Below are 15,477 nucleotides of genomic sequence, written 5' to 3' on the forward strand. Positions count from 1 at the left end.
TTTATTATTATTTTTGTTTAAAAAATATAAAAAATATATTATAATGTTATTGTGTAATTAATAATAATAATAATAATAATAATTTTATTTTATTTTTTTAGACGGATGACTATTATGTCTAATTGAGAGAAACGTTGAGAATTAATTTGTACATTAGTTTTGTTGGAGACTAAAATATTTATTTTTAAAATTTTTAGGGATTGATATGAGTAATTACTTTGCTGAAAAATAAAGTAATGACTGATTTATCTACTAAAACAAAATTTTAAAAATTAATCTGTGTATTAATTTTTTTGAAAAACTAAAATATCTGATTTTAGAATTTTGGAAAGTGATTTAGGTAATTATTCTGTTTATTATTTATTCTAATAGATAAAAAATCAAATATCTTTTATCTAGTCTGCGTCACATCGTCATCGACGAGCTGCTTCAGCTTCACCTTATCTTACCTTCGCAGGTCCAACTCCTAAACCCTGCAACTAAACCCCTCGTCTATGGCGTCAAACCCATTCACACAAGCTAGCATAACCCAGTGATCAATCCTCCTAATGTTCAAACCCTACTTTCTCCCATTTCCCCACAATTAGCTTCCTCCAAATGGAACTCTCTTCTTCCTCCTCCTTACTCTCCCCGAAACCATGTTCACCCGCGCTTTCCAGCTATTCCTTCTCCTCTTCATTCTCCCCCTTCCCAATCAAAAACCACAATTCCAGAAACCGGAATCCACAGAGCTTTCGCATTCTCGCCGTAGCCTTGGAACCGCCGCAGCAGGAACTCCCCAACACCAGCCCCCATCCTCTCCTCAAGGAGCTCGCCGAACGCAAGAAGATAACTTCTCCTAAGAAGAAAGGTCCCACAAGAAGGTTCCTCTTGAAGCCCCCATTAGACGACAACAAACTCGCTGACAGGTTAGTTACCACTTACCAGTTAGTTATCAGATTTCTGCACTCACCTCTAGGCACATTATCCAGTGTAACTAACTAACTAACTATATAGGTTCCTCAAGAGCCCACAAATGTCCCTAAAATCGTTCCCCTTGTTGAGTTCGTGCTTGCCTTCTTCGCGGCTCAACAGTGCCGACAAGGCATGGATTGAGGACTACTTGCTGGAAGCCAAGCAGGCTCTGGGGTACCCTCTCGAGCCCTCCGAGGCGCTGGGGGACGACAACCCTGCCAAACAGTTCGATGATTTGTTGTATCTGGCATTTCAGCATCCGTCCTGCGAGAGGACCAAGGCGCGCCACGTGAGGTCAGGGCATTCTAGGCTGTTCTTTATTGGGCAGTACGTGCTGCAATTGGTCATGGCAGAGTTCTGCTTGCAGAGGTATCCGATGGAGTCGCCGGGTCCGATGAGGGAGAGAGTGTTTGGTTTGATTGGGAAGAGGAACTTGCCTCGGTGGATCAAGGCTGCAAGCTTGCAGAATTTGGTTTTTCCCTATGATGATATTGATCGGATGTTGAGGAAGGATAGGGAGGGACCTGTAAAGTAAGTTCTCAATTAGGCCCCGATTGGGGAGGGAACTCTTGTTTCTATGACTTGTCAAATTGAATTTGATTTGTTAGGTTTGGTGTTAGCATATGCATTGCTATCTGCTTTAAACTTTAAAGTTTCTTAGTATCGTATTTCTCTTATTCCTACGTTGATATTCTTTTGAAATATATTGAAATTACTGTGTTTTGTGTGCTTGAGATGCTGAAGAGTAGATAATTTGTAATGAAAGTTCTGTTGATGTTGTTTTGCCTTTGAACAAGATAACTGACTGAAATTGGGATGCAGTGGATGCTTGTGCACATAAGATACCTCTGTCTCTGGATTTTGTTTCGCATGTGGACTAGCATCTTTAATTTGATGCACTGGTTTGTGACATGAAGTACAGATTTATGTTGACAGCAATAACCTATCTATTTAGTATTGTCTATTTTTCAAGTCGAAAATTGTCAAATGATTAATGAATTCAAAATATCAAGATGCTAGACTGGCTCACTGTCTAAAGAAGATCTAGGAAATAAAAGAAAAATATTTTGGATTCTCCTCGTAATCTGTTTCTGAATGAGATTTTCACTCCTTTTTTCACCCTTGTTATTCTTTGGCAGGTCAGTATTTGGAGCTTTGTTTGGTGCAATCTATCTTTGTCATGGTATTCCAGAAGTATATCGTGTTCTTTTTGAAGTATTTGGAATGGATCCAGATGCTGAAGATTGCCAACCCAAACTGCGCAGACAACTTGAAGACATAGATCATGTGTCTAACGAACTTGAAGGCAAGATAAGCTGGCAAGATATTGTCTCATATAGAGTAAGTTTTCCATATCTTCTGCTAAAATATTATTTGAAAAAATAGTTAGCTCATAAAGATCTGTTAACTATGTCCACAGCTCAAATGCAGCCTTGTTCCATACAGATTTGAGTACATTTTTCTTCAGTACTGCCAAATTTCAATCGTCAATTGTTGCCCTGCAACAGAAATACATGCCTATTATTAAATGGAAACACATTAATGATGTTTACTGTTCTTCACTCAGCCTCCTGCAGATGCTCTGGTTGCACATCCAAGGCTGTTCCGAGCTTGTGTTCCTCCAGGCATGCATAGATTCAGAGGAAATTTATGGGATTATGATAGCAGACCCAAGGTTATGAAGACACTTGGATATCCGTTAGAAATGACTGATAGTATTCCAGAAATTACAGAAGCCAGGAACATAGAGCTTGGACTTGGATTGCAGGTAGCTCTACTATTGCCTGCTGTTTTATTTTTCCTTATCTTTCCATCAAAATCATATATCTGTCTTCGGTTGAGATTAGGTGTACCTTTGATATATCTCTGAACAAAACAATGCATTTTATTATGAGAACAACTTTTTAGGATCTTCAAGACCTTTCGATGGAAGATATAATGTTAGAAATTAAAAGTTTGAAGGTTCTCTTGCTTCTGTTATAAGTTCTAATGTTGAATGTTTTATGTAATTGCAGCTCTGTTTCATGCATCCATCAAAGTACAAATTTGAGCATCCTCGATTTTGCTTTGAGAGATTAGAATACATCGGCCAAAAGATACAGGTAAATTATTTCCGCTGTCTTTGGGATAATTTGACTGCATAGGTCCAATGACTCTGGTTTTGTTAAGAAATATATCATGCATTTACTACACAGCTTCTAATCAGATTCTAAAGATATTTCTACTCCGTCTTATATTTTTGTATTAATATATATTTTTTGATCTTTGAAAAAATTGTTGTATTAAGGATTTGGTGATGGCCGAAAGATTGTTGATGAAGCATTTAGACGCTCCAGGATTATGGCTTCAAGAGAGGCACCGACGCCTTCTTCTGAACAAGTATTGTGGTAGATATTTGAGGGAGAAACATCTTCATGGTTTTGCTATATATGCTGACGATAAACAAGACTCTTTCGAGCGCAACCGGAGGAACAGAAACCCTGCCACAGCATCTATTCAACAAGCGATTCACGGGCTTTCATATCTTGTTTATGGGAAACGCGATGTGAGACGTCTAATGTTTGAGGTTTTTGACTTTGAGCAGGTTCAGCCTAAAGAAGTCTAAATTGGAGAAACAAGAGTGACATAGCTGTATAAGCATTGCATAAGCACTGCTATTTTTCTGATATCATTCAATTCCCTTTCGGTATATTTCTTTTACATTTTTTTTCCTTCTCTTCATTTAGGCTTTCCATATCACGATTCGATCCATTCACTTGTAGTTGATTTGTAAGTTCTTATTTGGAAGATGCTCATGTAAATAATTGTATTTTATTAGTTCATGGAGATGATGATACAGACTGACCAATTGTACTAACACTCCATGGCTCTGACAATGAGGCATATCCATGATGACGAAATCGTAATTTTGGTTGCTATACCGGTGGAATGTCGCATACTCACAAGTCACACTCACTACAAGGATATATTTTGAGTTAAAACATTTATTTATTTTTTGAAAAAAGGAAAAAAGGTCTCTGATCTTTTGTCTTTCGGACATTTTTGTCCCTAATCATTAAAAAATACTTTTAGTCTTTGACTTTCACAAAATTTGGACGGATCAGTCTCTGACGGAGGCATCTGGACGGATAAGTTCCTGACGGAGGCATTTGGATGGAGGGACTGATCCGTCCAAATTTTGTGAAGGCCATGGACTTAAAAGTATTTTTCAATAATAAAAATGTCTACAGGATAAAAAAATCAGGATCTATTTGTCCTTTTCTCTTATTTTTTTTGGTATTTGAGTTAAAAAAAATTTTTATTCCCTAAAAGGTGTTTGAGTTGAAAGTTCTTTTGGGTCGGGTGCCCTAACTTTTATAGTGAAGTACAAGGTATCAATAATTGGGCTTTCATCGTCACTCACTCTTACAAGACGCAATCAAACCGAAAGGGAAAATTCGTTCAACTTGATGAGGTTATCCCCAATTCGCAATTCCCCATAGTCCTTTGGCATGATTGCTACTTATTTTGTTGCCATATATTTCAGAGTTTGGTTCGCAAGTACCTCTCATTAAATAAAAGTATTTATTTCAACTCTTTATCGTCCCAAAGATCTAAAATCATAAATATCATTCAACTCTTTATTAATCATGTGATTAGGCTTACAATAGCAGCAGGTAACTCCGACCTCAGCCCTCTTGGAAATGGTAAGTTTTTTTTTCCTGAATACAGAAAGTAAGAATCTCTCAAATTGGGTCAGCTCTAGATATTTATGAAGGCAAGTCAGTAATTTACACGTCAACAGATTCTTCACGTTAGATGGACCCACAGGTTTGGTCCAAGCATGAAGCATCACACACAAGAAGAACCCCCCATCCCGCTTAGGATATTTCTCTTTTCTCTAACCCACCAAAGCCAAACGCAGCTTTAATTTCCTTTCCCTTTGTTGCGAAGCGCCAGAGAAGGATGGCATAGGAAGAAACGGTGATGGAGTGCACATGAGTGCTAACATGCGCGCCAACCAATCATCATCTCGTCAACATCACATTACTACGACTATTCTCCCTCCTTCGCCTTTTACTACTGTGCAACCCTGTTCCCTTCCATGCGCCGGTTGCGCATCCTCCCTACCCTGCGCATCGTAACTAACTAAAACCACCATCACTATCTCTCCGAGCACAAATCAATCATCACAAATTCGAGATCTCTTCTTTTCAGATTCGGAGCGCCCCGCTATGTCGAAGGCGCGCGTCTACACTGATATAAATGTTCTTCGCCCCAAAGAGTACTGGGATTATGAGTCTCTCAACGTTCAATGGGGGTAACGTTGCACCGAACCCTAATCTCTCTCTTTTTGCTATTTGCTATGTTATTCGTTCTGAATACCGAAGAGTATAATTCAACAAATCACAAAGTGAAGGGGAATTTCTTGCTATCAATATAAGCAGGCGTGTGTATGCGCGCATAGTTTCTTAGCTGCTGGTGTTAATGTTTTACTTTTGAATTCCAATAGGTTTAACGGTTTTTTGTAGCAGCTAGCTAAGGGATGGGGAATTCTGCCTTTTCGCTTCAAGTTATACCTGTTTGGTTTGGATCTCATGCTTTTTTACTTAGCTTATGTGTCGTAGGAAATCACCTTGTAATACGATCATATTTGACAATTTCTTCAAGTTATGAGCATTTTATTTGGTTGTTTATTTATTTAACTAAAGTGATTGTTGTTTGTGTGAACTCTATAATTAGCTCGTGGTTTACTTGTGCTGAAAGGGAAATGTGGTTTGGGACCTTCTGACGATTTCATCTTGATATTTATCTCTGTGATTATGCCCATGCCTTAAGACCTTTTGGGATCTAAATCCTGTTCGTTTTACAGTTTTTGTTCTAGCAGTATTGTTTGTTTTGTTAACTACTGTATGCTTTTTCCAGTGATCAAGATGATTATGAGGTTGTGCGGAAAGTGGGAAGGGGGAAATATAGCGAGGTTTTTGAAGGCATAAATGTTAATAGCAATGAGCGCTGTATAATCAAGATTCTCAAGCCTGTCAAGAAAAAAAAGGTAATCTTCTTTTCATTAGAGTTGCTTTCTACACTAATTGTGAATCTGCAGGCTATGAATTAAGCCAGCTACAGGTGCTTTATCAGAACAATTCTTCTAAGATATGCTGCCCCATGGATTATGTTATGAGTGCCTATGTACCATGCCATTTTAGTTATTCTCGGCAATAGTTTTCTTATGAGATCTTCAACGTCATTTTGTAGATTAAAAGGGAGATTAAAATACTTCAGAACCTCTGTGGAGGCCCTAATATTGTCAAACTTCTTGATATTGTCAGAGATCAACATTCGAAAACTCCTAGCTTGATATTTGAGTATGTCAACAGTACAGATTTTAAAGTTTTGTATCCAACCTTGACTGATTATGACATACGCTATTACATATATGAGCTCCTCAAGGTAACAAGATCCTACAATCTCTTCTAGTATTTTGTAACTGTCATTATACGTATTTTTCCTTTCCTTAGTTGATGTTTTGCCGTTAATTAAAAAATTGAGTGCATTTGATGTGGATTAGGATCCTTACATGTATTCTCTGTTTGGCTCATAATTATAGGGCTTATATAGTGTTGCTTATGTAGACAATAGACATGTGGTTATATATCATGAAATTATTACTTAGTTTTCAGTAAATACATTGGTAATTTTTTTCCTTGCCACTAACTGCTTTAGTTTTGATTTGCAGGCATTGGATTACTGCCACTCTCAAGGCATAATGCATAGAGATGTCAAGCCTCATAATGTTATGATTGATCATGAATTAAGAAAACTTCGCTTAATAGATTGGGGTCTTGCTGAATTTTATCATCCTGGAAAGGAATATAATGTTCGTGTGGCTTCAAGGTAACATTTTCTATTTATTGATGTGATATAGAACCACTGAACCATTAAGGCAGTGTCAATTTGGAATTAGCAAATTTGACAGATTACTCAAAAAATGTCTAAGCATTTTGTGTGTCATGTTTGTTGTTCCCCCTAAGGAAATTCTGAAGTTGTGGTTATGTGAAGCAACAGTACATCATTCTTATAAGACCAAACACCACTACTATTCTGGAAGTTTTTTGGGTTTATTGAGTGCAACATTTATTGTTGCTGAACATTGTGACAATTAAGAACTGCAAAAAGACTATAGAGAACTTTAACAATTAATGCATCTTTTACAAATGAAAATGTTGATTCCCCTCTTCGATCTGAGTTTAGTCTGGCTCAACTCTGCAAGCTGCTCTCCCTCTCTTCTTTTTAGCTGAACAAATTTCTGCCCTTTTTCTCTGGTTACCTAAACCCAGGTCCTATAACATGGATTCCTATCAACACTCTTTAGTATCATGTTGTAAGCTCATAGTCTCCAATTTTATATATTGTCATGTGCTGTGCTTTGGATTTTCAGATACTTCAAGGGGCCTGAACTTCTAGTTGATTTGCAAGACTATGACTATTCATTAGATATGTGGAGCCTTGGCTGCATGTTTGCTGGAATGGTGAGAATTATACTTACAGGTTATTGGATATTTATGGCCTACCCTTGGCATTAGCTATGCTGATAGTATAAAAGTGAATGTACTTTTAACATTCATTGTTTTGATATAGATATTTCGCAAGGAGCCTTTCTTCTATGGTCATGACAACCATGATCAGCTTGTCAAAATAGCTAAGGTAAGATTCATGTTGCTCTGAAATAGTGTATAAATGTTTGAGTGAATGAGTATCATGATCATGTTGCAAAATTAAATTAAATGTTTAGTTCCAGATTATGCCTATGGTATCATTTCCCTTATTACTGACCATCATTTCATTTACTAACATATTCATCTCTAAAAAGGAGTTACACCATTGCTAATGTTTGATTGACAAACATACTGAAATATTTATTTCTAAAAAGGAGTTATTATTAATTATTTGTGACATGCAGGTGCTTGGGACTGATGAACTGAATGCGTATCTGAATAAGTATCATCTAGAGCTTGATCCTCAACTTGATGCTCTTGTTGGAAGGTAAGTATTGTCTTTAATTAATTTTCCACATATTTCATCAGTTTTAATTTAGTTAATTTCATTTACAACTTATCATTTCAGGGCAAGGCAGGTATCCTTGTCCAAGCAATCTCATCAGAAGTTTGCTCTGCTTATTTTGACTGAATATCCTCCTGCTATGTATAGAAAGAAAGATCACTTTTTTAACACATCTTTTATTATCTCTTTCTTGTGCAGACACAGTCGCAAACCATGGTCTAAGTTTATCAATGCAGATAATCAGCATCTTGTGTCACCAGAGGTCATTTAAGCAGTTTTTCAATTTTGCATTGGCCTTGCATTTAGTGTACCCTGCAATGCAGTCTATCATTCTTGCATGTATATTGTATAGATACATATCTCATTCTTTCCACATGATTGACATGCAGGCAATTGATTTTCTTGATAAGCTCCTTCGGTATGATCACCAAGACAGGCTAACAGCCAGAGAAGCAATGGTAATGATAGTTTTTTCAATTTGACATAACATGGTTCTGAGGTTGCATATATAGTTTGTAATATTTTCGTTTAGCGCACGCGCGCGCACATATATGTCAGTTGTGTACTAACTTTTTGATGCCACCTTTGCGTATATCCTTCAGGCACATCCATATTTCTCTCAAGTTAGGGCTGCAGAAAGTAGCAGAATGAGGACACAGTAAATCATTTGTGTATCCATAAACCCGACTCTATATAATTCGGGATTGTTTTAAAGTACTCCCAATTGAACCTTGATTATATTCTGTTTATCATAGTTAATTTTCTTGTGGAGTGAAACTAGTATGTTTCGGTTGAAGAATAAATGTTATATCTTGAAACTTGAGGTTGTGCCTGTTAAGTTGTGATTATGTACGAGATCTTAGAGCCTAGGCAACGTTATTCTACTATAGAATGCGGTGGATGGGATATCGTGGCCTGCATTTGCGATTGCTCGTTTGAACATTATTTACCCCATCCAGCATAGCCATCAACGTCAACACTCGACAGTTTCCAGCATCGATTTCAAGAGGTAGTAATGGCCATCAATCGCCACGAAAAAATATTTGAGAGTATGTCATAATGAAAATTTCATATTAAATCTTACATATCATCATGAAACTAAATTTAAAGCAGGTTTAAAACATGTCAGTAAAGGTCTGATACAAACAACTACTAATCATTTTTTCCGGTATTAACAGCCATTATAGCCAAATTCAATCTTTAGCAGCAAAGAGACAACACGTATATATATAGTTATATACCAAAGTAGAATTGATTTCGAACAGATTGGAGAATACAAAAAAAATCCATTTTTGGTTTGGTGACTTTAGTGTCATATAAGCCATAACTTGTGATGATTTCATGATAAGACAGCAATCTATGTTTCTGCAAGAGACACTTAATATTAACAATAATTATCGTTAAACATTACAGTGACAGAAAAGAGAGAGCATCACAAGTTTCTTTCCCAAAATTTGGGAAAATCATATTAAATGTTCTCCCTCCCCTTCTTGTCTCTCCACACAACACACAGACACAGCCAACATATATATGAGGAGGATCTCTGTGAATGGATTAATGGAAAGAGGCCATGATGATATTAAGTTCTCTCCACTTGTGCTCCCCAATATGTTCACTTTTTAGTTTTTAAGGTGAGGAAAACAAACATAAACATCAGATTTAGGGTGTTTGGCTTCGGCATGCTCCCTGCACTTCACTTCTGATGTGGTGCACATAAATGTCTGCATGCATACCTTGCACTGCAATCATCAATCACAGCATTATTTTATCAGTCAAGTACAATTCCGCTTCAATCACTTTAGCAATAAACCTTGTGAATAAACAGTCAGGTTCACCTTTTGTTCTTTTATCTCTCCTAGTGCATTCATATATTCCTTACACATACTGGATTCAAATCTAAGTGAATTTGGGTATTAAACCATCAATAATCTTAATATATTAGTAAACACATTGCATAACTTTTACATGATAGTCTTTTTAAGAACATATCTTCGGACTTGTTAGATCATACAGTTAAAAGGTATAGCAATATGGTAAAGATCCCCCAACCGAACAAGAACAATAACCAAGAAGTCAAGACCAAAACAAAAAATAAAAATAAAAAAAGGAACAATTTCCCAAGGTTTTGATGCAGATGAAATATTCTTCTTTGAAGAAAAAAAAATTGATCAATTACTTTACAGCTCTTTATTTATTTATTATTATTATGTTACCTTTTCCACCAGAGAACCATTCATTAATATTTTCGTTGAAAACAGGACAAAGCAGACACGAATGAAATTGAAGTACTATGAGACTATAATCACCAAATTACCTGGATCGACATAGCTTTCTTGTTTGAATCCAGCTGGCTTCCTGACACGTATAAAGAAAACAATTAGAATCAACAACTACACCGGATCTAACACATCTCAATTTTCTAGATTTCTTTTTAACCAAATCAGAATTCAAAAATTTTTTGCCTCCAAAGTGTGGTTTCTAAATCTAATTGCGATTCTTGTTTCTAGCTACACATAGGATGCACGAACAGAAATCGACAGGTTAGAGATAATTATATATATAGAGAGAGAAAGAAGGTAGAAAATTTTACCTTTTGCGGCCTTCTGCTTCTCGAGGTTCTTCTCACGAGCCATCTTTGCCTTTTGCCCATTGCCTCCTCCCATGACTGGGTGCGCGAGCTGAGAACCACGAAACCCTAATTATTCTTCTTATTATTATTATTTCCCAAAAGGGGAGCGAGCTTAGTCGCGGAAGCACCAAGCAAAGAACCACAGGGAAATATGAATGGCGACGATATATGCCTCAAGCAGTCAAGCGATATATTATTACATTATTATTATTTTACTTTATTTCTTTTTGTTTTTGGTAAAGTTTTACTTTCTTTCTATTTTCTAACAAAGGGCGGGCTTAAGCCTATTAGCCCAAGCCCAAAGAATTTCATTTCTTTATTTATTGTGCCTGTAATTTTGTTTTTAATAATTTAATAACAAGTTTTTATATAAACTTATTTATCACTACTTCTCTTATGTGTTTTTGGAGTATTAAGTTTAGAGTTATTATTTAATTTAATTTGGTTTCTAGATTTGTAAGTAAATCTTAATTTAGCCTATAAAATTTTAATGGTTTTTATTTAATTTTCAAATTTTATAATGACAAATTAACATGGACATAAAATAGCATTCTGAAATCTATTAACGTTTAAATAGTACAAAAGTGATACCGTATCATTTGTTTTGGGAAAAAAAATTTTAATAAATACAACTTATGATGTTGTTCTGGAATTATTTGAGTGTTGAAACTAAAATGATGTTGTTTTAGACTTTAGAGAGTTCAGTGTCGGATTCGGCTATTCATATCAATAGTCTGTTAATGTTAGAGAGATTGGGACTAAGAGACAAAGGTTTGATTTGGTAAATTTTTTCCAAAAGGTGTTTGTACTCTTTAAAAATTCAAGTTTCTCATTTTGTATTTGGTAAATAAAAAAGACTATGTGCTTATACTTGTAATTTTTAAAAGATCGGGGTACTTTTGAAAGCATATAAGATAAAGCTTTTTAAAGTTGGCTTGTGCTTTTCAAAATTTAAATGTCTAATATAACTTCATATGTTAACTAATTTTCAAATTTAATGCTCGCATTTATGTCTATTATAATATTTTTAAATTTTAAAAGATATTTTACCAAACGCAATTGTTGTTTCTTGTGTTTATTGAAAGCTATTTTTAATTTGATTTATCAAACATAAATACTACAACTTTTAAAAAGTCATATATTAAAAATTAACTCTTACAAGCTATTTTGAAAAGTAAAAGCTTTACCAAATTAAGCAAAAGACTAAGTTATGTCTTAGTGTCCTATTTTATTTAAGATAAATATAAGAATGAAATAAGAATATTTATTAAAATATCTTTAATTATAAAAAGAAAATGTTATTAAAATTTTTTGTTTTTATTTTTAAAAATTTCAATTTTTTGTGTTTTCAATTTTTATTATTTAAAAGTATTGAAGGGACTGAAATTTTGTATTCCAATATTAAAATTTTAGTTTCGATCTCTATCCATTAAATACAATATTGAGTCTGACTCCTCAGTCTCTAAAAATAAATATTATTTTAAAGACTAAATTGAGACTTATTTATAAATTTTCATACTAAATTGAATATTTATTAAATTCTACTAAATTCTTTTCACCTAGTACTTAAATAGTTATGAATATGATTGGTTGGTAGTATATTCAATGCATTCTAATTAAACTTTTACAAATGGTATATTCAATAATAATTTTATAATAGATAAAACGTGTTAATCTGGAATAATAATAGTCTAACTCACTACCTTGGCGAGTCTGGACAACTTTGCTTAGACAACACACAAAAACAAGTGAGGAAAAAAAAAAACAAAAAAATGTAAAAATAATAGAGAAGAAAGAAATAGAGACATACATATATAAATATATGATTTCACTAGAATTTACATACCAAATGTTTCTCGTTAAAGTTTCTAGAAGAAAAGAAAAGGCTAGCAAAAGAAGGTATGCTATTTCTTAAGAAATTAGATTTGACTATGAGGAAAAAGTTGATTTGGTATGGCAAAAACTACATAGAAAACTAAGTGAATACCTGTCTGATAAACCTCTGGTGCTTTGACAGCTTTCAGCATCAACAAGAAAAAATGTCCTAAATCGATTTTTTTTTTCTTTTCAATTACAACCAGTCAACCCAACAAATAGTATATTGTGTGTTGTTGATGAAAAAAAAAACAGAAAGAATAAAAGAGTTGGTACAGTTTATAAAAACAATTGAACTCAAATAACTTGACTGTGATCTCATTATAAATGTGACGAATTTTTTAATAGATATGCTTATGCTTATACTAGTAAATATTAATTCCTTAGAGATAATGACTTGAAAATCTTGACCTTTGTTTACCTTTAAGGTTAACAATACTACAATATTTTTATAAAAAAAATAATAATTAAAATATAAATATTTATTATGTTAAGTTAAATATATTAAAATATCAATTCTTATAAATAATCACCTAACAAATAAGGGTGTTATTAACAAACTACAAAATGACCGATGATTTCAGCCTAAAAAACCTAGCTAGGAACCTGTTTTGAATCCCAGTGGAAATTGACTGATCCGATAATATTATTCTTAGAGAAAAGAAAATCATTTGAAATTATGTGATGAGCGGGTAAGGTTCCTGGCTCTTTGTGGCAGTGCCACCGATGTAGTATGGTGGTGGTGGAAGGGTCATTTTCTTACACCGACTGGCATATATACATGGCTTGAGTAAAACGTAACATGTATATAAATCCTAAAACAGAAGTGCATCATAAAAATATAACGTTATACTACTTTTATACACTTATTTTGTATATTTTTTATGATACAAAAAATAAATATTTTGTTTCCTTATTTCTTATCTTTTTTTAATATAAAAAACAAAAAAAATATAAAAATAGTATACACAAGACTAGTAATTAGTAAACATAAATATTTTTGCATAATCACACCTAACATTAGCAAAATTAGAATGAAAAAGTATAAGTAACTAATAATATTTTTAAATAATGTATAAATAATGTGAATTAATAAGGTTAAAAGAGTAAATTTAATAAATAATATTAAATTAAGGTGTAATATACTTATATTTAATTAGTGGTTGTTTATGTTGTTCATGATAATCATTGTTCCCCTAACACTCCCCAATTAGAATATACCTTGCTCTCTTTTTGATGCAAATGAAGCCGACTTTTATTTTCTCCCTTCTCTCCCTGTCGGTTATGTTATCATCACAAATAACACACTCAATTCTCTCTCTCTGTCTCTCACAACACAAACACATAAGCCATAAATTCTTTTTCTTTATCCTCTATCAAGTCATTGATGGAGCTTTTATGGGATCTTGCCTCCACCATAGCTCTCTCTCTTCTGCTTCCTCTGATTTTCATCAAGGTCTTGTCCGTGACGCCGAACTTGGATGCAAATGAGGAAGTGTCCGTTATTGCAAGTGATCATCATGATGATGATCATGATCATGGAGTCAAATCTGAAGAAGTTGTTCAGGTTGTGGCGAAATTTGATGAATCTAGAGACAAATCAGTATTGGATAAGCTTGCAGTTCCAGAAATATTGCATGTGAGTTGTGGATCGCCAAAGATTCGCAATTCAGGTGATGTTGATGGCGAGGAAAGAGTTTACAATGAAATCGAAGTCGTGGATTTGGCAGACAATAATTCTGCTAAAGAGGTTGAATCAGATGTGGTAGAGTTTGAGATCTCGCAGTGTGATGAAAATTGCAATAATAATAATAATGATTATGAGATTGCTGAGCAGGATGATGATGATGATGATGATGATTGGGAGGGAATAGAGAGAACAGAGTTGGAGAGGCGTTTTGGTGAAGCAGTTTTATTTGTTGGGTCAAAGGTCAATGCTGAAGCAGTTGCGAGTCTTGGTAATGCTCTGAAGATGAAGTTATACGGTTATCACAGAATAGCAACTGAGGGTCCTTGTAGGCAACCACAGCCAATGGCACTCAAGTTCTCTGCTCGAGCAAAGTGGTATTTAATTCATATTTTCTCAAAAAATCTCTTGTTTGAGTTGCTTAGGGTTATAGCTCTTATATTAGAATATTAGATATTTTGATGTGCTAAACGGATTATTATTTGTTTTATTAAAGGAATGCGTGGCAGCAACTTGGGAATATGAATCCAGAGATGGCCATGGAGCGATATATCAGCCTTCTTTCAGAAAACATTCCTGGTTGGGGGATAGATTCTCCTTATGTAAGTGACTATAAATATGATTTGATATACCTCTATGTAGTTTTATATTAATTGCTTGCCCTTTACTAAAAGAAGTAAAGATGAAGATAGGATTTTATGTACAATTTGAATAATAATGTACCCGGTACCTACCCTAGTTAATTCCCTTCAACTACCCCAGATTGTGATGGTAGACTCAATGGGATGTTTATTACTTACTATTGGGTTTCTCATTTAAGTATTAAGTCTTAGTTGATGTGTTTTTTTATCATACCATGATTGAAATTTTTCATGTCTTTTTTAAATGACAGGAAAACGCTAAATCGGTTCCTGCAGATATACACAGATCTTCGGATTTGAAGGCATAGGTATGTACAAAAAGCTAAAAGATGGTGGACATAATAAGGTCAATGCACACTCAATTGGACCTACATATATACATATGGTAATGGAGTTGCGTTTCCCACAAGTAGTTGCAGCATTCTTTCTTCATGTGCAAAACGATAGTTTCTTTGAGAATGATGCAGATCCCTGCGATTGAGGAAGTACATGAGGGTACAATATTAAGTAGTTAAATTAGTAATTAGTGAGTTGTAGTTTAGGTCACATTATTAAATAATAATTCTGTATTTTCCCTAGGTTCACGAATTTGTCTATACGTATATGATTCAATCAATATAATGTCTGTTTCTTTTTTTTTTCTGGGA

At 34.4% G+C, this 15,477-nt stretch overlaps 4 protein-coding genes across 4 annotated transcripts; 3 read left to right on the forward strand and 1 right to left on the reverse strand.

The window, feature by feature from the left end:
* The first annotated feature begins 409 nt into the window (after positions 1–409).
* LOC107487671 (ribonuclease III domain-containing protein RNC1, chloroplastic) lies at positions 410–3,874 on the forward strand. Its single transcript, XM_016108367.3, has 6 exons — positions 410–908; positions 997–1,485; positions 2,094–2,295; positions 2,522–2,722; positions 2,970–3,056; positions 3,242–3,874. The coding sequence occupies exons 1-6, from the start codon at positions 598–600 to the stop codon at positions 3,557–3,559; spliced, it is 1,608 nt and encodes a 535-aa protein (XP_015963853.1). The 5' UTR covers positions 410–597; the 3' UTR covers positions 3,560–3,874.
* Positions 3,875–4,679: 805 nt separating this feature from the next.
* On the forward strand, positions 4,680–8,836 carry LOC107487672 (casein kinase II subunit alpha-2). Its single transcript, XM_016108368.3, has 10 exons — positions 4,680–5,254; positions 5,860–5,989; positions 6,193–6,387; positions 6,674–6,831; positions 7,376–7,466; positions 7,576–7,641; positions 7,898–7,980; positions 8,197–8,260; positions 8,388–8,456; positions 8,601–8,836. Exons 1-10 carry the CDS (start codon positions 5,169–5,171, stop codon positions 8,658–8,660), a joined length of 1,002 nt encoding a protein of 333 aa, XP_015963854.2. The 5' UTR covers positions 4,680–5,168; the 3' UTR covers positions 8,661–8,836.
* Positions 8,837–9,358: 522 nt separating this feature from the next.
* Positions 9,359–10,795, reverse strand: LOC107487674 (uncharacterized protein At2g23090). The gene is made up of 3 exons (XM_016108369.3): positions 10,589–10,795; positions 10,313–10,353; positions 9,359–9,737 (listed from the first exon to the last, which is right to left on the reverse strand). Exons 1-3 carry the CDS (start codon positions 10,659–10,661, stop codon positions 9,618–9,620), a joined length of 234 nt encoding a protein of 77 aa, XP_015963855.1. The 5' UTR covers positions 10,662–10,795; the 3' UTR covers positions 9,359–9,617.
* Positions 10,796–13,743: 2,948 nt separating this feature from the next.
* On the forward strand, positions 13,744–15,469 carry LOC107487675 (acyl-CoA-binding domain-containing protein 3). The gene is made up of 3 exons (XM_016108370.3): positions 13,744–14,566; positions 14,686–14,791; positions 15,082–15,469. Exons 1-3 carry the CDS (start codon positions 13,890–13,892, stop codon positions 15,136–15,138), a joined length of 840 nt encoding a protein of 279 aa, XP_015963856.1. The 5' UTR covers positions 13,744–13,889; the 3' UTR covers positions 15,139–15,469.
* The last annotated feature ends 8 nt before the right edge of the window (positions 15,470–15,477 follow it).

The sequence above is a fragment of the Arachis duranensis genome, chromosome 5, assembly GCF_000817695.3.
Source record: "Arachis duranensis cultivar V14167 chromosome 5, aradu.V14167.gnm2.J7QH, whole genome shotgun sequence".
Taxonomy (NCBI): domain Eukaryota; kingdom Viridiplantae; phylum Streptophyta; class Magnoliopsida; order Fabales; family Fabaceae; genus Arachis; species Arachis duranensis.

Bases quoted from the DNA above. Each gene is read 5' to 3' on its own strand.
- LOC107487675 (XM_016108370.3), top strand. From the start codon at position 13,890: ATGGAGCTTTTATGGGATCTTGCCTCCACCATAGCTCTCTCTCTTCTG. The intron at 14,567-14,685 runs GTATTTAATTCA...GTTTTATTAAAG, and splicing joins TTCTCTGCTCGAGCAAAGTG to GAATGCGTGGCAGCAACTTG. The intron at 14,792-15,081 runs GTAAGTGACTAT...TTTAAATGACAG, and splicing joins GGGGGATAGATTCTCCTTAT to GAAAACGCTAAATCGGTTCC.
- LOC107487674 (XM_016108369.3), bottom strand. From the start codon at position 10,661: ATGGGAGGAGGCAATGGGCAAAAGGCAAAGATGGCTCGTGAGAAGAAC. The intron at 10,354-10,588 runs GTAAAATTTTCT...TATACGTGTCAG, and splicing joins GAAGCAGAAGGCCGCAAAAG to GAAGCCAGCTGGATTCAAAC. The intron at 9,738-10,312 runs GTAATTTGGTGA...TGATGATTGCAG, and splicing joins AGAAAGCTATGTCGATCCAG to TGCAAGGTATGCATGCAGAC.
- LOC107487672 (XM_016108368.3), top strand. From the start codon at position 5,169: ATGTCGAAGGCGCGCGTCTACACTGATATAAATGTTCTTCGCCCCAAA. The intron at 7,642-7,897 runs GTAAGATTCATG...TGTGACATGCAG, and splicing joins AGCTTGTCAAAATAGCTAAG to GTGCTTGGGACTGATGAACT. The intron at 8,261-8,387 runs GTCATTTAAGCA...ATTGACATGCAG, and splicing joins AGCATCTTGTGTCACCAGAG to GCAATTGATTTTCTTGATAA.
- LOC107487671 (XM_016108367.3), top strand. From the start codon at position 598: ATGGAACTCTCTTCTTCCTCCTCCTTACTCTCCCCGAAACCATGTTCA. The intron at 2,723-2,969 runs GTAGCTCTACTA...ATGTAATTGCAG, and splicing joins AGCTTGGACTTGGATTGCAG to CTCTGTTTCATGCATCCATC. The intron at 3,057-3,241 runs GTAAATTATTTC...TGTTGTATTAAG, and splicing joins ACATCGGCCAAAAGATACAG to GATTTGGTGATGGCCGAAAG.